Here is a 23,912-nt window from a genome sequence, read left to right on the forward strand (position 1 = left end):
ACCCAAGGCGTGGATTTTATATAAAAACACCTATACATGTCAACCGACGAACTCCCTCGCCCTGTTATTTGCAGCAAAATGCATTATAATTGAGAGGAAACGAATCAAGGTTTTACTAACTATGTGGCGGGCATAGATAAGTAGGTCGTAACTTTTCCTTTAGATTAGTTTAAAGTCAGTTCGTGGATAGTCTGTAGCCGTCGTCTAAATTTAGCCAAGCGTGCGACCGCAGATGATACACAACAACACTTGCCTGTGGTAAGCTAGACCTGTAGTAGAGTAAAGGTCTGCATTAGCATTTTCGTCGCCCGGGATTTCGAGGCCGTATCGAAAATGTAATACGGTTCTATTTGTGTCTTATCTTCTGGAGAAAATTCGCGGAGCTATTACAATGTATCCGCAATCTGTGTTCCAATTCACACAGACACCAGCTGTCCGTCTCTTAGCGCTACCGCAATTGCAATGCTGTTTAAATAACCGATCGAAGTTGTAATCTGACCACAGCGCGTACAGGGAAATTACACCGCACTTCTCAATCAGCCCCTAGGGCGGAATCCACACCTTCCGTCGAAGTTACGCATTTGGTGACGTCACGTCCAAACATGGTCCTTGATGAGCACCAAATTGGTGAGTATTACGTGAATTTATGACTATCCCACAGTGCTGTTTGATTATCCACGGCGAGGTAATGAGCATTTCCAACGGAATTTTTTTGTTTTCGTAAGACGTTTATGCAGAGACTTTTCTGGCCACATTTGTGTCAACGTTAAGTTTTTTAACACTTACCACTCTTGCAAAACGCAGAGGAGTGGTTGGACGACCATCCGGATTTCACATTCGATTATTTCATGCGCAAAGCAACGCAGTCTATGATCAACACCTGGCTTGCCGACAGAGTAATCCGTATTGCCGCTGACGAACGAAAACTGCCGATAATCGATGGAGTAAACGCAAGTATGCAACTATGTTGTTGGCCTGAGTTGTATCTTTCTTTCACACTTTGCCCTGATTGCACAAATTTTCATAGGGTTTTAATGAACAATATATGACAATAAAGCTCGTAAATATTGCGGTCTGCTGGTGAAAAGTTCATTTAATATGTTTTCTACGCGGCTTTCAAATACTTCTAAACAACGGCATTTAGCATTTATAGATACCCAGCAGGCCCAATTATCAGTGTATTTCCATCACTAAAAAACCTTTACAAAAATGAAGCAGTCCTATAAGAGAATTAGTCAAGTAATAACACATTCCACGTGTGTTTTTACAGATGATGACAGACCGGCAAGCTCAGCTAGCGAAACGAGCGCAGGTCGAAAAACCCCAATTCGAAAAATCAGTCACGAAGACATTAACCCTAGCTACCTGCCACTAAAGGCTATGGTATCAACGGACGAACTCGGCTCGCCAAGTTTCTACCAACCAGAGAACTTGTCACCCACCACGCCTAGACGCTCAGGGATCGGAAGAAAATTAAAAGCCCGCCGGATTTCAGCGTGGCATGCACCGGTAATTAATAATGTCGAACCCGACGTCGAAGAAACAGACAGCAATCCGACGGCTGTAATTGACGAACGTGATATGATCATGGAACTGGTGATGGACATAGCCATGGATCTTGATGTGACGTCGGTTAGCCATCGAATTCTGCAGGTAAGTTTACCTCTACGAACAGAAAACTTGTGTGATATTCGTTTCGATCTGTCTAAGGTTTTTATGAGTTATCTTTTAGTCAAAAGACATTCTGTGTTACGCTTTGACATTCGGTATTAAACTCGTATGTGTCTTTATAGTTAGTTTATTTACAGCGGAAGAAAAGTGCCCATCTTGTAAATTACTAAAGCTTTATCCGTCATCATTAGAAATATGACGGTTTTCCAACCAGTTCACAGTGACGCAAAATCGCACCGATTAATTTCTTGAAAAGAAGCAGTTGGCAAACTCTAGGATACCGGAGACACAGCGCATAACAGCGTAAATGTGTGCAAACGTGAGCGCTTGAGCGATTTCAGCGTATCGTTTTACCTAATTCCTCCTGCATAGATGAGACGATACGGAAAGTTGCACAAGCAGCAAGAGGTGAAATTTCCGCTCGTGGGATAAAAGGCCTTTATTGGGAACTTACGCAGAATTGATACATTTCCATAACATTTGCGTTGATTTAACAGCTCCATCACGTAGCGGGAAATACATAAACGCATTAAATTTGCGAAGAAATAAAGCGCAATGCGGTCAACCAACGCAGCTGCGAAAGAGCCGCGAATGCCACGCGTGAACCTTGTGGCTTCGACGCGGTTACGAGTTTTTCTGCGAGATGAGATGCCCAACACGCCAAACAAACATTAGCCATCTCCACCACGCAAGAAATTCACATTAACGCGGAATTTGTTTAGTCTGTGCGATGTAGTCGCATCCAACTCCGCTGCGTTCGCTGCAACTATTTTTATCTCCCGGCTTCGCTTCGCACTTGCGGCAAGGCGTGGCATTTGGTTTGTGTGTAAACAACCCGCCGTTGTAGTCAATGGACGGCTTTATCCAACAACAGTTTTTTCCGCGGCCCGACCTTGCAAGTCGACCGGAGGTCACGAGCTTGACATTCTTTACCGCACATGTTGTGACCTTGAGCCTTTTTCAAGGGCGGATATTGCTTGTGCCGAGTGCGGTAATATGCACATCAGCGTGGCGGACGCAAGACTACCGTTCGTCTACGGAATAAATTCAAAACAAACTTTTAGCAATAAGATTTTCATACATTTGTGACACAGAAGTTTGTAAATGCTGCAGTTACGATTTGGTAATAAATTACGTCACTGCAATAATTTCAAATATGTTGTGAATTTGTTCAACTGTGTAAACAAACGCCAACGCAAATGAGGGCATATTACGAAACCGCATACTGGGAATTGTGCCCAGCTGCTGGTGAGTTTTAAATTACAAATTGTCGTGTAATTAAAGATATTCCACAAACGATCGATTCTTATTACAGAACGTAAGCATTCTCCTCGATGCCGACAGGTGCTCATTATTCCTTCTGCAGGAGAAAGGAGGGGAGAAATTCCTCGTTAGTCGGCTCTTCGATGTTAATAAGGTAAGACGTCTGCTCCTTACGAATCCCTCTGAAATTTAATCAATGAAAAATTAAAGATGTAAGAGGAATTTTGTGTGTTGCCCAGTCTGCTTTGGTTCACATACGTTGGGTTTGTTCAAAAGTCCGAGACGAGAAAATCAAAACGTTTAAACTCTCCTTTTTAATAATTTTAATTTAAGTTTTCAAATTAAAAAACTATCCTTTTTAAATTAAAGTTCGTTTTGTGTATTTTGCAAAACACTGAATACCCTTTACATTGACTTGTGGAGCAACAAACTAAGAAACAAGGCATTGACCTGAGTAGTAATATAATCAATACCATGAAGCCACGAAAAGTTCAAAATTGGGTGGTGTTTTCCAAGGGACATCATGATTGTTTAATCTTAAAGTTTCTTGGTCCTTTGCACAAAGTTCGACCTTTCCAAAACGTATAAACAACCCTAACTTAAACATGTTCCATACAATAAGCAACCCTAACTAAAACATGTTTCATACAATAAGCAAACCTAACTAAAACATGTTCCATACAATAAGCAACCCTAACTAAAACATGTTCCATACAATAAGCAACCCTAACTAAAACATGTTCCATACAATAAGCAACCCTAACTAAAACATGTTCCATACAATAAGCAACCCTAACTTAAACATGTTCCATACAATAAGCAAACCTAACTAAAACATGTTCCATACAATAAGCAACCCTAACTAAAACATGTTCCATACAATAAGCAACCCTAACTAAACTATGTTCCATACAATAAGCAACCCTAACTAAAACATGTTCCATACAATAAGCAACCTAACTAAAACATGTTCCATACAATAAGCAACCCTAACTAAAACTTGTTCCATACAATAAGCAACCCTAACTAAAACATGTTCCATACAATAAGCAACCCTAACTAAAACATGTTCCATACAAAAGGCAACCCTAACTTAAACATGTTCCATACAATAAGCAACCCTAACTAAAACATGTCCCATATACTTCCCGTCACCTTTCGAGGATCAACAAACAGTTAGCCCCCAATCCCTGTATTATGGTCCTTGTTGTTTATATCGAGAAAATACAAGTCCTGTTGTGGTAATCTCTGCCAAAACATACGGTTCAATTAATTGCGCATTACCCTCCGAATTATCCCAACCCAATAATACAATAGTATTTTTCACACGGTGTTACGTCGTCGTGGTTTTCGTATTTCCGCGAACCCGTGGTGGATATTGTGACGATAAATCAAGACAGTCAACCCAAGTAAATAGTGGCTTTGTGCAGTCACGTCAATAATAAGTTTAACTTTCTGTAAGGAACTTCGTAACCAAAATGAGCCCCGAAATGCTAGATTGTATCTTCATTACGTCACAAAATTAAGGTACTTCACCGTATTTATGTTTTTTTATTTTCGCCAGGAGTCGACGCTCGAAGACAACGTGGTGAAAAAGAACGAGATTCGAATCAAACTCGGAACCGGAATCGCCGGGTTGGTCGCGCTGACGGGAAATGCCATGAATATCCCGGACGCGTACAACGTGAGTTTCCCGCGATAACGGGCGTTCTGGGGCTGATGCCATCTTTAAGTTAATCGAATCGTGTTGTTTCTCTTTGTGTGCTATGCCTTTACCTTTGCGCCTCCCGTTAGGAATTGAAACGTTTTTACCTATCAGACAGTCCATAAAATACACGGTAATCATGCTGTTGGTGACCCCGACGTGATTTGAATACTTAACCATGTTTTATAGAGCGGACACGTTGGACTTAAATTTCAAGAAAATGCCTCGAATGGATTATTTTGTGGTGATATTTACTGTGAGAATGTTGTTTATTACAGGACAAGCGTTTTAATCAGAATGTGGACCTGAAGACGGGTTACAAGACGAGATGCATTCTGTGCATGCCTATTAAGGACCAAGGAAAACGGGTAAGCTCAAATAAATTTCTTGTTATCATTCAAGTGGTCATAGTTTTTATCCTTGGCTTTATGCCATTAAACGCATGAAAAGCGGTTGGTGCGAATTTTTAACATTATCGAAGTTGGTCAGCTCGACCTATGCGCAGTGGGAGCAAAGCTCCAAACATTTTTTAAATCAAAGATAACTGCAAACGCTTTGAAGTTTGTTCTGAGTGTTTTACAACGTTGTCATAAGTTGTTATAAAATCTTTGCACTAAATAAGACACCGACAAGCAAACCATTACGATTGCGTTTACATCAAACTCGCAATGCCGCTTCCATAAATCAAATGCAAACGTATAAACGTCATATCGGCCCGGTTTGATAGTCGACACACTTACTGGAGCCTACGTAGTTAAAACGGCCCTGCGTATTAGCGGTGTTGCGTCATTCATTGTTTGCGCACTGCTGGCGTTGAGAGGTTATACGTCACGACAGTGTCCTCTGTGTTACGAGCAGGCTCCGTGAGTTTCGTGGTGGGCGTTCCCTTCGCATACAACATCCATAAGTCGTAAGTGCAGAGTAAATAATAATATATACCTGAATATTGGTGTTGCACAACGCAAACGAACCTACACAAATCGAACCACAATAAACGGGTTTGCATACCTAATTGTTGCAAGTGTACATTGCCGGTGTTGTACAACTTTTTCAGTTCAACTTCCCGTAGACAGCCAAGCAGACGCAATTCATCAAAACTGCATTGGTGCAACAATAATATATCACCGTTGCTGCATCTCACAATTTACATACCTGCTGTACATCATAAACGTCCAAAAACGTCAATAAAAACCGCACCGCGGAGCGGCAAAACCCCTTTTTCAGGCCGTTACAGCGCCAGTTCTCCTTCCAGCAATTTCTCAAACACGTGGTTGTCGATATGAGCGAGCGTATCAATCATGTAAATGGCGCAGCAAGAATCCAGAAAGTTTGTTTGCCCCAATTCGAACAAAGATTTTATCTCTACCTTCTGACGTCACACGGCGTTATGGATCATTAAATTCGTAACGACCTTGCAGCCGCCGACATCCCGCAATTTGATATCTTACCCCTGTGCTCAGAAACCTTGAAGTTTCGTTCACCGTGCGCCACATAAACTCAGCTACAAAAAACTGCTTGCAATGCCTTTGGTATAACACCTGTTATTGTATTGTTAGTTTTTCAACATGCCGTTTTTGTGATGTGAGGGTAGAACTTAAAACACCAACCAATCCAGGTCTTGCCTTTTGTTGTTTTTTTTTCGCCAAGGCAGAGAGCTAAAAACAAGCTGTACATTTGGTGAAGCTAATGCTTACAAAGAAGATGTTTTAACGCAAGACGCTCAAACTGCAATCGACCGTTGGTTCGCCTTAATGGGTACCGACGGTTTTCTTAAACCGATCGATTTATCGACAAACCGACAACGGGGCGTCCCAGAAGCCTATATAATTGCCGCCCCAGTAAATGACATTAAGTTGTGGTTCGGTTGTATCGATTTAAGTGAGGAACCACGTTTATGATGGCCTTCCATGTGTCCTATTTGCTGCAATTTAAAACATAAATATTGAGGTTTTTCTCTGGTGCCTTGGCTAAAACCTAGCAACGACAAAAAATTACCGCTTAATTTAACGTCCTTTACTAAGTACTAAACTGTAATTTAATTTTGTTGGGAAGGAAAATAGGTTTCGTTTTAGTGGGTCATATATTTCGTAGCTTACCTCAAAGCACTAACCACAGGACTGTTTCTTTATTATTTCTTCACCTTTGCAGTGAGTTTTTCACGTTTAGTTGTTGTTAAAGTTTTCATGTTTTCAAATAGTCTGTCTGTAACAACCTTGACATTTATTTCACATTTGTAGATAGTTGGAGTCGCACAAGTGATAAACAAAAACCAGGGAGTATTCACCGAAAAGGATGAGAAGATATTCGCCTCCTACCTCGGATTTTGCGGGATCGCAATCCACAACGCTCAGATCTTCGAGAAAGTTCAGTTGGAGAATAGGAGAAATGAGGTGATTCACAACCGCTAACGCATTAGATATATTAAAAGTTATTGTGTGGATTTTTAACCAGCTGAGCACTGAAGGTCAGTACTTCGCACATTTAATGAATTTGACCAAATTGGGCCCACACTTAATCGGGGGTCCGCTCTTTTAAAGCGCCCAGCATTTTATCATAGAGAGACAAACAAAATTAAACATGGGTCTCACCCCTGAGTTATACTTCGCCCCATTTTAGGTGAAGAACAGGTGTGTACCGCATATTGTTAACTAATCGGGGACCGCGTTGCCTATAGGACCGCGTCCTTTAATAACAATCCCCATGGTTTATGTTATTGGGCCATATTGGAAAACCTCACAATCATCGTCACTTGTTAACTTAGAAACAAACAAACTTTTTATCACCGATCACTGCACAATTATACGCAAGAAAACGTTTGTTTTGGACTCTTCAACATTTCAGATTCTTCTGGACCTTGCGCGCGTGCTCTTCGAAGAACAAAGTTCGCTATCAGTCCTCATGGAAACCATTCTTACTCACTCCACATCCTTGTTGAGTTGTGAACGGGCGTCCGTCCTTTTGGCAGATCCTTCTCACCCCGAAAGCAAGTGTTGAGATTTTATTGCCTGCGTTTGTAGGGGTTATTTTATCCATTAGGGCAGATGTTCTAAAATGGAGCGTCGTTCCAATGTCGTTGGGCGTCGCAAACTTACGTGGAGGCTACGAATTATATTTCTATATCAGACTGCATGACCTTTCAGCTGTTGAACTGTCGAAAAAGAAACATCGTTGTACGTCAGCGAATTCGTCTGTAATATATAGGTTAAACATTGCGTTAAAACCGCAGTGCTACAACTCCGAAAATGTCAACATCGTTCCGGTGCATCATTGTAACATTTTGCTAAGGTTAAATGCGTCACCGGTTCACGATTGGGCAACACTGCTTTAGGGTTGAAGCCCCACTCACTTTTTGGTTTGACATGATTACGTCGGTATATTGTCTCAGCCTTTAGCGTATATGGTACTACTGAGTCCAGACCCAACTCACCTTAGAAACTTGGTCCGGAGAGAGAATTAAAAATTCCGAAAAAAATTTTTTATGTTGATCTTTTGAAGTTTATTTTTTATATCAGATCTCTTCAAACAAACATTCGAACATGTTTCGGACGAAATTGCGTTGCAAAACAAGTTGGCGAATCTGGGGAATGACAACAACAAGCGTAAAGTTCCATTTAATATTGCAATCACCTCATTCGTTCGACAAACCGGACAGGTAGGTTTGATTTCAATTTTCTGACCTGGTTTTTTTAACGGTGGCCTCTGGCACTCCTGTGTCCAGTGTCATTCAATATGGCGTTTTCGGATGATTTTTGCTTGCCGTTTGCGATTTTTGGATGAGTTAGGGACAACAGGCCCATGGGTGTTACTGTAGGGTTTGAGAAGCATTGGTTTTATATTTATTAAAAGAGCTGATCATATCGGACGCTACATATTCTTTTCTTAACGTTTATGTTATAGTTATTAAATTATATATTATTTTCTTGACGTTTGTGTTATTAAATTATTTAATGATAACGAGAGTTGTAGGACACCACTAATATCTTACCAGAATTTTGATTCATTAAAATCTGTGGTCATGTTTACTAAATGCATTTGTTCCTATGTTAATAACCGAAACACACAAGGTGTAATTCAAAAGGAAGAATTGTAGGAACGAACGCATATTTACCGTGACAAACACTTCTCTTTCAACAGCCGTCAATCAACTCTGTTCCCACAGCGTGTTTCTGGTAAACGTCCCTCGTACTTGTCACATCCGTTACTCGTTTGCTCAATCCAGGACGCTCACATATACGTTAATATTTGACCCTCTCCCAAACCAAACACACAACGAAACCCCTGGAGTACACAAATGAAGTCCATTAATGTTCCCAGTTTCCGTGGCCTGGGCGGGACCTGCTCGGGTGATGTCAGAGAGTCTAGCCAGGACATTGTTCCTATGAGCTTTCTTTGTCGCTTTTTGTCGACAGGATTGGCCTCAAATATGTGTTAAATGACGATGTTGATACGTGGTCGTAATGTTGTCTCTGGAAAGTAACAGTAAACAGTCTTATCTGAAATCCAAGTGCTTTCCTAACTGACAAATGTTTGTTCGCTTTGCTGTGTAATACTGCAATTATGGTATGTTTCGTGTACACGCAACCAAAGCCTTTCTTTCATTATTGCCCATGCGCATGTACCCAGCAATTCACTAAGGTTTTCGCTTAGTAATGAAAGCAGGACCCCCATGTTGTAGTTGAAACGGGACCAAGTTACCCAATTTGCGGAGAATTATAAATATCATGATTAAGTAATGCATGGGGGAATAGTTGACTATTCGTATTGTTTGATATCCCCGAGGTGGGTTGCTCTGTCTGGAGGTTAATGGCCTAAACCGTTCGTCGCCCACAACGTCAACGGTTTCGCACGAACCCAAAACATTGAAATGGGTTTGGAGCCCACCAAAGCTCATTTACCAACCACTTGACATGCCGTACGTTGCAAATCTGTGTTTGAGCAAACAGATATAACCAGATAGCTGTATCCAAAGGGCTATGGGTCAGTTTGCAGTTACAATCTCGGTGTTGACTCGCCCGTGCGAGGCGCACCATCGTACATTGTATCGCTGATACCGCTTGTTTGCTGACTGTGTTTCAGGTGGTGAACGTCCGCGACGCAGAGAAGGACTCGAGGTTCCAGTTTGTGGTAAGCCGACGACAAACGTGTTTAACCTGAGGATATAAGCTAATGTCATTTCCATATACCGAGCTTTAACATGTAATTGTGTGGGTAATTACGTAAGCAACACGAAACGCTATGACAGTCGACGCCATTTTGATTTTCTTTAAAATTGTCTCATTTAAGTTGTATGTTTGACCTGATATTCAGCATGCAGAAGCAACGTAGTTTTTGTATAAAATCGTTTTATGAATTGGGAAGATAGGCCTTTTATTAGCGATATTTTCTGTCATACTGTATATTGAAGCACAGATCGATGTAACTTATATCGAACAATTCTCATAAGATGGCAAACATATTCAGTAGATTCCAGTGGGAATTTAAATCTCGGGCAATTTTAGGGAAGTGTTTTCATTAAAGCCAGCTAACAAGCTTTGAAAAAAATTTGAAGAGGTGCATTTTACTCACATGAAAATCAATATCATAACATACGTAAAATAGATATAATACAACACTTTTTTTCAATATTTCCCATCCAAAAGAATGTGTTTACCATTGTCGGACGTACTGCATGGTTTCGCACAGAGTAACAAAGTAGGTTAAAAAGGTCCCACTTAATATTTCTTGTCCTGTTTTCGCGTCTTCTACGTGATTAACGCAGGTGCAAAGACCTCGTTTGACGACCTGTCGTAGTCAACCCACAATTAAAACTTGCAGTGTCAATTCCTGCCAGTCACAATACCGGGAGCGCGCTGTTCTGACGTGTTAATTAACGCTTCGAGACTTGCAATGCCCTTTAAGCTGCATTCTTCTGTGTGACTAACGTTGGTCGCTATGTTGTGTTCCGCGTTAAAGGAATTCGGCACTTGCGGCATCAGCAACTGCCAGCAAACGTTTAATTTTACTAATTTTAGATGAATGAACCGCTAGGGCGAGATTTTGGCTCAGTACTACGTCGATAAATGGGTGGACATACAATACAAGTCATTTTTTTTTGTTTTTAACTGGTATTTGTGAATTACAGGAAGACAAGGAACTTGGGTTCACTACGCGTTCCTTGCTGTGTATTCCTATAAGAGATAGCCTTCGACAGGTCCTCGGTATGTTTCCCTCTTTTCAGTTCAAGTTTTCGGACAAAAATGACCCTGTTTTCAAATCAAACACAGTTTTTACCATTACACTGTTTCCTTCTTGTAATTACCAAACGTTTTAAGGTTTTTGGCGACGGGTTTTATTTAGGCACTTACAGCCATCACCAACACCCAGTCAAATATTCCTAGGCTATTATGCGAGTGTAATATTCAGTTTAAATACATCAAACTTTCCGCACATTCTAGGCGTCATCCAGCTCGTCAACAAGTTGCCCAAGGCTGGTCCCCATTTTACACAGAGCGATGTTCAGATCCTCGAGGCCTTCGCTATATTTTGCGGTTTGGGTATCTCAAACACCAAGATGTACGAGGAGACAGCTAGACTGGCAGCGAAACAACAAGTCGTTCTTGAAGTAGGTGATGGCTAACCTGCGCCAGCGTTAGTTTATTCATATATCGGCGGTTGATAGCTGACGTAGTTTATTTCCTTGGCCATATATCGGCGGTGGAAAAATTTCTGGTTTTCGTTTTTTCGCAAGTCGCATGATTCTTTGATCAATTTGCCTGGCCACGTATTCAGTCCGTCAGGTGCATGTGTTTGGATTGGGATCATTTCGGTTGTTATTTTATATGGTCACGTGACTGTGGGTGCCAGGCTCACACGCAGAAATATACCTACCCTAATTTTGTCGTATAATTTATAACCCTTTTTAAGCAGATGGCGCCAATGGTTAGGTCACTGTTTTAGAAACTATAGTGGGTCGGCGGTTCCACTTTTTTAAAGCACTCATAAAAGGCCTTAAAAATAGCTTGAATTGAAGCTACACTTTACCCTAGTGATATGTAACCGGTGAACCAGAAAAATGATGCACAGAACTGTAAATTTAACAGTTTCCTCAAACTTTTGAAAACAGCAGCACAAGTAAATATGTATTGCACTGTTCTTCTACTGCTCATATTGTTTTTCCAGCTTACTGATAACCAATAATTACAGCTTTGCGGTGTACACCTTACGAAGCGAGTTGTGCCAAAAAAAAGGCTGTTAACCACAATATAAGAGGCATTAATGAAATTTAGTTCTTGAAAATAGCTTTCTTGAAAAAGCAGTAATAATCGTACCACCAATACGCATTAAATTTTACCACAATACCTCGGTTTTAAGTGTTTTATTTGTGTCCTCGTGATGTTTTCCAAGCGCTTGGAATGGAACACATTCGAGATCATGTCCCCCCAGGGTTCATGCAGCAATGGCAATAAAAGTGCAATTTCGTGCGTTGTATTTTGTTTACAATGTTGGCAAGCGAACTACAGCAATAAATTGCGGTGTTAAAATTGCTGTAATTTACTGTCGCACGTTTAAATTTGGTCTGCTACATATTAACTGCTGTGGCACAGGAAATACCTTTAACCTCATAGAACAAATGCTGTGTCGCGCAGTCAAAATCCAAGTGCTACAAGTTTAAACCACTCCTGTGTTGTTTATTTTGTACACATTGTGTAGTAGAAGCACTATATTAGAAGAAACATGCTTCAAATGTTTTCTGTAACCCGCACTGGATTTTGTAACTTGGGTATCCATGGTCACAAAACCCAATCATATTTTCTTCTGGATATATGGATCAGGACTTGACCAGTGTTGTTGATTATTTTTCAGGTCCTTTCATACCATGCCATTGCGTCACCTACCGAATCTCTTCAACTGGCGGTAAATAGTTTTGATTTGCCTATGATTTTGTTGTTGTGTGTTACAGGCTTGGACATCCTCACCTAAAATCAACACCTTGTATTTTAATATAGAATATAAGGGCACTTTATTTGAAGCCTAAAGCTATGGCGCGATGTGTTTTCCACAGAAAAGCGAAATTCCATCGTCGAAAAAGTATAATTTGTTGAGCTATAACTTTGACGACTCCAAGCTCTCAGACCACGACACACTGAAGGCAACAGTGCGCATGTTTATGGACATGAATCTGCTCGACAAGTTCCACATTGATCTACAGGTATGTCCACGGTGATGGATTGTAGCTCTGCTGGGTCATGCATTTAAACTTTTCCCAACCATCTCGGTATCCACATCAAGTGACGAAGGGGAGTTTAAAACACCTCTGGTTAAACACTTGCACTCCTTGAGGTGCGCTGTCTGTTCATAGCGGGTTCCGGGGGAAGGCTGATTTTTTTGATTTGGTAAAATAAAAAATTTGCATCACGTACCCAACAAAATAAGGGGCATGATTATATCAATATACCTAAAAAACAGACATTTTTTATTGTTGATCCAATGTGGCTCGGATATCAGAATGGGGTTCAAGAACTGGTTGTTGATACGAAAGTGAAAGGATTTCGAAAGTCTGTGATTATTTGGTTCACTTTGCAAACGAACCTTTACCGTAGCATTTATATATTGTACATACACAGGCATCCTGGGCTACAAAGCCTGTAAACCCAATGATCTCGATGCGACAAATGTGATAGCCAAACAAGGATGCCAATCATGCCATTGCATGAAACATTACTGTACATACAATATATAAACCTGCAGGTTTTATTAAAAACAGTTTGAATTATGACTTCTCAATGAGGACTTTATGCGCAGACCGTATGCCGCTGGGTTGCGAGCGTAAAGCGCAACTACAGACCTGTGAGGTATCACAACTGGAGACACGCATTCAACGTCTGTCAAAGCGCCTTCTGCATGATCAAAATAGGCGGCCTACGTAAAGTGTTCAACGACTACGAGCAGCTGGCCTTGCTTATTTCATGTCTTTCGCACGATCTCGACCACAGGGGAACCAACAACGCTTTCCAGGCCAAGTAAGAGAGTTTGTTGCGGCGATAGTGCCCAGAAATACGGCTTGATTGTAAATATGTTTTATTTTAGGAACACGGATTTAGTCATAATTCTGAGAATAAGGAGACTGGTCCATACTGTTTAAATATTGACATGTTTGAGTATTTATAATGTTTCGGCAAGAGCTTATGTCATCATCAGTTGAAAAAACTTTCAATTGCTTCAAAAAATACGGCCGAAACCGTTTATTCATACGTAGTAAAACTGTTTCTTAAAACAACCGTCAAACGGGAAGATGATAGAAAAATAGGTCCACCAACTTACATTTGAAATAATGCACAGATAATGAAAGACTCAGGGGTGTTTACATCAACAAACCTATTTTCTCCATTCACAGGATCGAACACCCCCTCGCTCGACTATATTCCACATCAACTATGGAACATCATCACTACAACCAGTGTCTCATGCTGTTACAGAGTGGAGGTTTAATCTTTGTTCGCTTTTTTAACGATTTTGATTAAAAATTAGATTGTAAGGAAAGGACACGACCAAATCAAAGTTTAAAGAAATGTTTTTATTCAACATAAACTCAAGAATCGTCACTTTCATTACTTTACCGAATCAAAAGTTGTTTAAAACACAAAATATCAATACTTCAAATGTACATTTCAAAAAATGTCACATGAAACCACTGAGTGTACACTACTTGCATAGACAACATTATCATAGTTTGCGTTGAAGTTTCAAAGACATTCCGAGGCGACGCAACAAATAAAAAAGAAACAAGTTACGTTTACATATAACTACACCCAATCCTCACACAGTGCTATTTGTTCAAACCTAAATTTCCGGCAGGGGCAAATTCTTTGCACCCCGCTTGGTGGCGCACAAGCGCAGGAATACAGCATATCGTCACTCTGCAATAAACACTCGCCAATTTCCGGATCTAAACTCGGGGAGTGACACGTCACTATGACGTCATGTCCCGTTTCTTTGGCGAGATATAATTCTTGTCGGGGTGAAGAGACCCTAGTTGTGCGGCAAAATATTTCTTGCTTCTCAAAACTGGAGCTCGAGTTGAGGTGTTTGAAGTACGTTCTCTCGCACACCATCTTGTGGCGAGAACATGCGTGCGTGCATGATTCTCCTTGTTTGCCAAGACGAACCTGCAACGAATTTTCTTTATGCATATTGCTGTAAGTGATGCATTTTAGCTCGTTTAAAGGGTTTTGGCAATAGCAGGTTATGCAACTTTCACAAATGTATGAATAGTTAATATTTTTTATGACATTAACCTTAGGTAAAATTATTGAGGAGTTGGTTATATTTGTACATCAACATATTTATTCCACATTTTCTTTCAAATTTATCAAATGGTTTCATTGATTTGAATTTGCTTTTTTTTTCGATGGTTTTCACTTAAAAATTATAAAAAAAATTAACACATACGCACTGGCAAAGAAAAACGTCTTACTTCTAAATGTCTCACAGCGGGCCACTCCTTTTTCGACTTTTTCCAAAATACTTTATTGGAGTCGACCGTGGTACGTAGAGCTTCGTCGCAAAAGTCTTGCTGCTCCACGTAAGCGTTCAGTCTCTGAAAATACGATTCTGTGTACATTACACATGATTTGGAGAACTTCAACCGTTACCTGTAGAAATCCTTCGAAGGTAAATTCAAATGGAATGTGTGGTTTCGGTCTTGGAGCTTTCACGATTTTTTCCAAGGTCTTGTTTAGTTCTTTCTGGTTGTGAAGGTTGACAGTGTAGACGAGAGGCTCACCTGTCATAAAAGTTCTTGAGGTATCATAAAAGAAAATTAAAGCATATATTCACCAAAAACAGTTTTGCATGAACTTATGATACCTTTGACGCTATGATTGTTCAGTTTAATGACAGGCTCCCAATTGGATTAAATACACAGGATTCGAAATGACAAATGCGATCCCTAACAACAATTTCTTACGCTGCAAAACCTACACTAAACTCTTTTGAAAGGCTTCTCATAAGCAAACAGTGTTTCTGACCAATCCTTTTATATTGTAATCTTTGACCCAAAAAATGTTCAATTTCTAACAGATTATACTTACCTACACTCTCTGCGTAGGGGTTTTGTGACGTCAAGACCCTTTTTGTGGGTTTACCGTCCGCCACTTCACGGGGAGGGTCAAAACAGGGGTTAAGAAAAATAACCCCACTGGCTCCGGCTTCCAACGCTGCCGGGCCCTCAACTGGGCGCCCAAGGCCCACATAGAGATGGGAAGTTTGAAGCAATCGAAGAAACTGGTTTTGAGGCAGGTTTTGGTGGTTGATCAGAAAATTGGGCAAATCCCAGTTGGCCTGTGGTAATAACAGTGGTGAAGCGCGTTTGGTGTTGTTTTTAGTTCCCCTAAATTACAATCGTCCGTTTTTAGTTTAGTAGTGAAGAAGAATGTTTGTTCATTTGAATGCTTACGCGGAGCTACATGACTGGTTTTCCCAACACGTCTCTATAGTTTTGAATGATTCAACGTGCAATCAATGCGTTTGCTTGGGAACTATATAAGAAGGCTGACCAACCAATCGATGCCACATTTTACTGCGTGGATGTTGTTATGTACCTGAAATTATCTCGAAAAATTTAATCACAAGGTGTTATTGAAAGCTTTGTCTGAGAGTCATAATACTGTTACCAAAACTTTTGTGAAATATTTGATGAATTCAAATTTGACATTGCTTGTCACCTATTTTTCTAACAATAGATGACGTTTTACCGAGGCGTCGTCCTTTTGATGCATTGTTGCGTGAATCTCATCAAAGTACCGATGTAAGGATCTTAAAAATCTCTCCTTTCCCTTCAACAGACTTGTCTTCTTTCCATACAGCAGTGCAACTTTCCTAAACACAAATCTGTTATATGGATGCATATAAGTGACTATCTGCCATTTCCCTACAGTTTATGTTCATTATGCGTGCACCGAAAAGGAATAACCATGGCTATTGTAAAGACACATTCGGCCTTTTAAACATAAGAGAAAGTTGAAGATAATAAGACTTCGGTTTGACAAATATTCTGATGAGCTGGGACGTACTTTTGTGATGTTGGAGTCGATATGGCTTCCGGCTGTTCCACCACAAATCCGAGAAATGAGTTGTCAGGAGAATGTGGGAAATGAGTGAGAAACTGAGCTGTATCCAGACCTATACCTGCAACACACACAAAAAAAACAGATTTATTTGGTTGCTGTGTGTGGCAGAGAAACCAGCATGTTGCCTCTTATGTGTGAATTTTGCATGGAACTTATCTAAATATGCTACAGTGTTTACTAGAAAAGTGGAAAAGGGTGAAACTGTATTTCTTCTCTTCAATCAGTTCCCCCTATTAGTTGTACCGCAGTTGTATTTTTGCTATTGACATCAGGGCAGCTACTTGCTTCTTTATGCCAAGATTTGTACCAAAATGTGCCTCAACTAGAACTAAAACTTGTGTTTATTCTACCGCTATACGACCACATGTTACAGGTAGGAGAATCCGGGTCAACAGATCGTGTTGGGCATTTATAGGGTACAGACCTCCCCATGTTCTTGGGTTTCGTTTCTGGGGATTGTACAAGGGATGGTTAAATTCGGGTTCCGTGCCGTACACGTCCAAGATCCTCAGTAAGCACCTGTAGTGGTAGAGTGACCCGAGCAACTGGGAAATCTGAAACAAAATCAGTTGGACGTTAAGTAAGATATTTTTGTGTGAAGTCGGACGATAACATCATGGCTTGGAACGATATATTGAAACAAATCTTCCGCAGCATCAAAAAGGCTTTTTTGCCAGACAAAGATGCTATCAATAACAATTAAACATAGATTTCCCTGAAAACTGTTCATTCGTACCTGCATCAGTCCAACAATGTCAGTGTAAACCAAGTCGAATTTCCTGGCGCCCTCGCAGGCATCCCCACGCCCCCGCATGACCTTTTCCAGCTGGTCAGGTGACCAAGACAGTATTACGTCATGTCCGAGAATGTGAAGTCCGGCAGCCAAATCAGACCATTGAACTAACTCGCCCAGTGGGCCGCCGAACATTGCGGCTTCACCGAAGTTTAAACCGACTTCTTTGGTGAGTAATCCCATATGAAGGAGAACGCGCAGTTTGGGTCGAATTGATGGTTTACTTGCAGACACATTGACTTGAATTCTTTTGCCTGTGTCTATCCAACCCTCTTCCAATCGCTTTATTCTTTGCTGCATCCACGAACACACCTGTTAGAAGTGAAAGCAGGAATGTTACTCATCACAAGAGAGATTTCTATCGCCTGTTTCATGTTACAAGTCTCAAACAGTCAGGAACAATCCGATATGTAAAGTAGGTTCCAATAAACCGGGTTCCGCAATAAACAAATGCGGAACCCGGTGGATACTTACTTCACCCAAAAAGGGCCATCACAATTTTCGGGAGCAAGATCCAGTGATGCGATCAATATTGCCCTTCCTGCTACACTGCGGGACCTTTTTCTGGACGCGCGGGCCCCATTTTAAGCGTGGGACCCGATTTGGCAAAATTGGCTAAACGTACCAAAGACACCGCAAACAGTGACACTGAATATTCTCTTCACTTCTATGTTGTTGTTTCACTACCTTGCCACATTCCGCAAACTTTTCGTGGAGTTCCTCCAACGACTTTTTAACGACAGCTTTTCCAACAAACCGATGACTTTCGCTTGGTTGCACAAGAGTTGCAGAGAATAAGGTCGAGGAATCGTTTGGCTCCGGGCACACGCGTTCGACGTACACTAAGTGGCGGTAGAGGCTGCATTCGTCTAACGAAATAAACCGACGTATTGAGTTGTTCAATGTAATTAACCAGTGTTTAGCATAAGCGTTGGAATTCGTTATAGTTTACTTTGTCTTAGGTTGGAAACTCAATAATGTTTACGTTGTTACATTTTGTTACACTTTGTACAAGATAAAGAACGTAAAACAAATCAATTTCAGGTCATTTTTATACGATCTTTACCGATTTCGTCATGTTCACTGAAGCATGAGTTTTCCTTCCAATTCTTTTGTAAATACTCAAATCTACGCCGACATTTTCTCCCGCCTTCAATTTCCGTCTGATGTTGACCGCAGATCACACGGGTCGGCTTGAAGTGGATGTGAACCTAAAAATTTATTAAGCTCTTATTTTCAACCTCATCGTAATTTTACAAAGACGAATGATATGCTGCTGTTTACTGCTAGAGTTTTCCTACAATACGTTAGTCGTCCAAGACTGAAACAATCTACGTGTATAAATATCCTTCTGTCCCGTATAGAATAACGAACAACAGATCTCAGCTATGGAAAATTGCAACTAGGCACTAATGCTTACAGAGGCTTTTACGTCAGTTTCACTCTTTTCGTCTATGGCACTTCTGTGGAGGGCGATGAGAGAAGAAAACCAGCAGAAACCAACGATCATTACCAAGAGTCGAACCCTTCTGTACCGCCAGCGCATTCTGATCACGAAATTATTTTCTTGTAGCACCGACAAAGTGCCTTGGACCACTCACTAGAGCCCATGGCCAGCTTTTTATCTTTTTACAAACAGCAGTTATCTTCACAAGAGGATTATTTTATTGTGACCAAGCAAAAGATGGTTACTTATACGTTTGCAGCTGTTTGGAAGAACACGCATTCCAGTCAAATCTTTGTAGTTTGTATCAGGCTTTAAACTGATCATAACCTCATAGCAAAACCTAATTTCAGGGCAAATTTTAAGAATCTCACTGAATCCTGGCAATGTTCCGATTAACTCTTACGCTTAAACAATACAATAAAGTCAACAGAACAAAACACAGCTGCTTACAAATGACTACAGACTAATGTGTTCACACATTCAAAGTACGCCTTTCCTTTGCTGTGTAATTTCGCCTCGGGGTATTATGACTGTAATTTGTCGGTTAACTAAACACTGGTTCCACTGCTCTTGCGTTTGGGGCATGCAAGAATTTATACATGTACGCGTTTTTACGACAGGTCTGCACAACATCTATATACAAATTTAATCTCATTTATTCATCTTGCTACGACAGTGCCGAAATTTTATTTCTCCTTGAGAATATGTCTGTAGACAACTTACGTTACGAACAGTTTTGCAGATAAGGCCACCTTTGCATCGTTGGATCAATGTCAAACCGAGTGATATATATATATATATAACTTGTCCGAATATCATATTTAGGAAATAGCCTTCAAGTACGCGAGTAACAACTTCTCAGTAAATGTGCGTGTGCATTTTGCAGGCTGCGAAATTCTGTCCCATCTTAGTTCGTCCGAGTACGCCCAGGTGGTGAAGCTCATCCAGCATGCCATACTGAGCACAGACCTGGCTGTCTATTTCCAAAACCGCTCTGCCTTTTTCGAAGTGGTCAAGTCAGATTCGAAGGAATGGGGGAACAATGAAAGAGAGCGCGAACTTCTTCGGTACGTTGCCAAATTTACCTTTGCTAATTTGCGAAAAGTATCTGCAAAATAGCTCTGTGTTTGTTGCACAGTACAGTGGCTTCAAAAAACAATTTGAGTTATTTTTGGTATGTTAGGATTCAATTATACAGTTATTACACTTAAAAGTATAAAATAAATATTGGGTAGCCACAAGGGAAACACTTTAGTACTTACGAGTAGTCAAAAACATTTTCGCATAAAATCCATGTCGAACATTAGATTAAAAAAATGTTACAATAATAGTGATAATTTTACATGTTACTACACATAACCTTGACATAATACTTTCCTAGATATGTAATCAAAAGTTTCCAAATTTTTTTTTTAGTCTGTTTTCTCACACTATTATCGTTACTCTTAGCAATGCCACCAAACCATACACAAATACAACAAAAAGCCACTGTACCGTGCAAACACACAAGTTTTGTACATAGCCAACGCAGCTGTCTGTTTATTTTAACGCCGCTTTCTGTTCGGACCCCAGGAGCGTTGTTATAACCGGATGCGATATCGCTGGCATCACAAGACCGTGGAGTGTCCAGAAAAAGGTAGCCCTCTTTCCTATAGCACCCTCTCTCGCACGCTGTTGCAGTCACCATGCAAACGTATTGTAATATCATGAGTGCACACAATATTCCGCACAGGGGCGGATCCAGGAATTTTCTCCAGGGGTTAACGGCGATTGTTTGTCCCCAGTCGAGTAGATAGTCTTCTGGTCGCCGAATAAAGCACGCTAGCAATCAACGAAAATCAATTGTTACGATTACCCTTTTGCCTGCATTCCAAACCCTTTTTATGTAGATTTGTAACCTATTTATTAAAGGGGCGAATATTCCATTTTCCTGGATCTGCCCCTGGTTCCACATGCAACATATTCTCATGTATTATTCACGGCAGTGGGCAATGGTTCATGCGCGCAGCAATATCCTATAGGTGCCTGATTCCTCAGCACGCATGCTATGCACATTTAACAAGCGCAACTGCATTGAATTTGGTGACGTGATTTCCCGTAACAACGTTCGGACGTCGGCGGGGTTGATTTTACGAAGCCAGTCGTGGAGATCCGCGTTTAACGTGGTGCTGATGGCTAGCGAACAACTTCCTAAACACTCTCGACGAAAACGTTAAAGACAGGACCAACATCTATGCGATTGTTGTTTTTCAACGTGTGACGTCGTCTTTCATGATTCATGTTCTTCTGTTAAATTTTCGCAATCTGCGCACAGCACCGTTGCCATAAAGTCATGTCATGTCTTCTACTTGAACCAAGTAGTGGCAAAATCCACTTTTCTCTTTTGGAAAATCCCATTTGATTTTCAAAAAGATTTTTAACCGAACCCACAGTAAGCACACAAGGAAGTCACAAAAGTTTTAAATCAAATTCACCAACGTTGAAATCTCCATACATCCGCAACCAGTTGTAGCATAGAAACGCCGCTAGAGGCGCTCGACGGTCTTGGGCAGCTCTCCTGGCGGTCCGTTTGTAGGGATTTCCCCTATTTTTTGCCGCAATTCTTCATCTGCCGATTGTAGCGCCCTTAATTCTCGTGCAGGGGCATGGTCATGACGGCGACCGATGTTTCGGCCATTACAAAGCCCTGGCCCATCGAGCTCAAGGTACTGACGTTATTCGACAATGATAATATGGTTTATATACGTGCAACAACGTGTTGACTTTTTTACGATCCAATTACCGCAACGTTGCGTTACGTTAGCGAAAGATTGTAATTTTACCACAGTTTTTGTAAAACTACGGAAAGTGGTCTTAAATCAAATGGAACTGGCTGAAATTAATTTGCACGTAACGCGCATTGTTTAAGTTGTATAAAATAGTTTTATAGGAATGAGTTTTCAAAAGACATGGTTGTAGCAATTTACAAATGAAAAACCATTGGAATGTGCAGTGAATGGTAACAAACTAATTAAGTTTTCAATTAAATTGTTAACATTGTTTTTCGTTTGCCAACTTAATCGCGTAACTGCTAGATACCGCGTCACAATCGCGCATATCCTAAACAAAATTCGTATTTTGAAACGTTTGAGTGTGCCTATTAATAAACACATTACGCGTTATATGCATGTATCAAGTGTAGACAGTGAGCAGCTTTGATTGCATGGTAGCTCGTAGCTTATTACAAATTATATCATCTCATTTGATTGTGGTCACGAATCACGATGTGAACCAAAATCTATTTGCATGAATGCTTCGCCATCTTCACCACTAACTCTCTTATTCATTGCATGGCCTGATAACGTTGTACTTCGACATGCATACGTAAGTATCATGCTGTATTTCGTTTTCGTGTTGATGTAAAAATTCAACCACAAACGAATGAATAATGTAAAATTAACCTTGTTGTAGTCATAACTTGTCATAATTCTAACAAATAATTCGTTATTTTCCTTTAATATTATTAACCAATAGCCATGAAAATACCTTTCTCAAAATTTTGTTGACTAACGCTATTAAACCATCCCGAGGCCGTATGTTAAAATTGTTTCCAAAAACATAAGATTACCAAGACCAACCAAACTAACACAATTACAACGCCAGGTGGCTGAACAAGTCGCCGAGGAATTTTTCCTGCAAGGGGACATCGAGATGAGTCAACTTCAGCAGAAACCAATCGACATGATGAACCGGAAGCTGAAGCACAAACTTCCCAACATGCAAATGGGATTCATCGACAGTATTTGCGTTCCACTGTACGAGGTGGGTTTTTGCGATGTGCTTGAAAATTAGGAGGGAAAGTTCGTCGATGCGATGGCTTTATTTGGAGCTCCTATGAGATTGTGGGGGTGCCAAACCTTTGCGTTATACACTCTTCAGTTTCCAAGCAAACAGTGAGGTTTATCCTCACTTGAGGGATGTGGCGCTAAGTAGCCTAAATGTCTGTATATTGAGTCTCGAAACTGCAAGAGATAAAATCAAAAATAGGTTTTGTCTACGCGGTACTAAACTATTCGTTCTTGGGTTCGCTACCGTGTTTTGTTCTCCGAAAAAGCCTAGTCGTTCGTACAGCGAAACGTCAGAAAAATTCAATCTTCTTTGAAACAAAAAGGTGTATTGGTTGCCCACAAACAAAATTACTCATAATTTTGAGAATAAAAAGACTGGCCCATGCTGTTATCAACATTGTCATGTTTAAAAAAACGACGGCCAGGTCAGTTCCTTATACTAATGGAGCCACGCCAACCGCGTCATTCAAACTGATGGTGGCATAAGTTGTTCCCGAAACGTTTTCAAACATGAAAATGTTAATAACAGTATATGGGGCAGTCTTTTTATTCTCAAAAGGTGTAGATTTGCTGTTTTTCACAGGAAGAACGAATAGTTTCAGACAAAACTAAGTGACTAATATTCGTGGTCAACATAAACCTAGATCGAGCCGTAAGAAAACACGGTTTTCACTTAAAATATTCGCCATTTTGTCCAGGCTCTGGCAAAGACCTCAAAAGACCTAAAGCCAATGCTGAAAGGATGCTTGGACAACCGCAAGCATTGGGAAGAATTGGCGGAAAAAAACAGGATAGGCACCTCGATGTAATGATGCGACGGATCGCCATCTCCTCCACAATCATTCTTCAATCTTTTTACATGACGTTCCCGATAATATTCGTGTTTTCTGTGGCGCTTCTCTATCTTCTGTGCGTATCACGCGCTCGTGCAAAATCAACATTAAACTTTTAATTTCCAACAAACTGGTTTGTGGTCGGGTTAACGGATTCCTACAACTTGCCTATTTCAAGGTTTAAAACAACCGCATGTAGTCAATAAAGGCCTACTTTCAGTTGGGTAACTTAACCATTTTTTGCAGTCACAAGTTGTTGCACAAGA

At 40.6% G+C, this 23,912-nt stretch overlaps 2 protein-coding genes across 3 annotated transcripts; one reads left to right on the plus strand and one right to left on the minus strand.

Moving 5' to 3' along the window:
- The first annotated feature begins 428 nt into the window (after positions 1–428).
- LOC145893789 (dual 3',5'-cyclic-AMP and -GMP phosphodiesterase 11-like) lies at positions 429–23,766 on the plus strand. 2 transcript variants are annotated; one of them, XM_082982127.1, is made up of 20 exons: positions 429–627; positions 805–954; positions 1,271–1,653; positions 2,987–3,088; positions 4,499–4,618; positions 4,918–5,007; positions 6,877–7,029; positions 7,481–7,622; positions 8,152–8,291; positions 9,716–9,763; positions 10,761–10,836; positions 11,074–11,240; positions 12,482–12,532; positions 12,681–12,827; positions 13,421–13,638; positions 14,013–14,101; positions 19,873–20,053; positions 20,559–20,622; positions 22,629–22,787; positions 23,512–23,766. In XM_082982127.1, exons 1-20 carry the CDS (start codon positions 603–605, stop codon positions 23,620–23,622), a joined length of 2,616 nt encoding a protein of 871 aa, XP_082838253.1. In that variant the 5' UTR covers positions 429–602; the 3' UTR covers positions 23,623–23,766. The 2 variants fall into 2 exon arrangements, with proteins under 2 accessions (XP_082838253.1, XP_082838255.1); XM_082982129.1 differs by lacking the exon at positions 20,559–20,622 and adding an exon at positions 21,628–21,691.
- On the minus strand, positions 14,422–19,085 carry LOC145894537 (alpha-1,6-mannosylglycoprotein 6-beta-N-acetylglucosaminyltransferase A-like). The gene is made up of 11 exons (XM_082983152.1): positions 18,960–19,085; positions 18,606–18,750; positions 18,227–18,408; positions 17,483–17,851; positions 17,171–17,300; positions 16,690–16,804; positions 16,372–16,495; positions 15,709–15,958; positions 15,271–15,401; positions 15,093–15,215; positions 14,422–14,784 (listed from the first exon to the last, which is right to left on the minus strand). Exons 1-11 carry the CDS (start codon positions 19,083–19,085, stop codon positions 14,422–14,424), a joined length of 2,058 nt encoding a protein of 685 aa, XP_082839278.1.
- Positions 23,767–23,912: the final 146 nt, after the last annotated feature.

Source organism: Ascidia mentula, chromosome 3 (assembly GCF_947561715.1).
Source record: "Ascidia mentula chromosome 3, kaAscMent1.1, whole genome shotgun sequence".
NCBI lineage: Eukaryota > Metazoa > Chordata > Ascidiacea > Phlebobranchia > Ascidiidae > Ascidia > Ascidia mentula.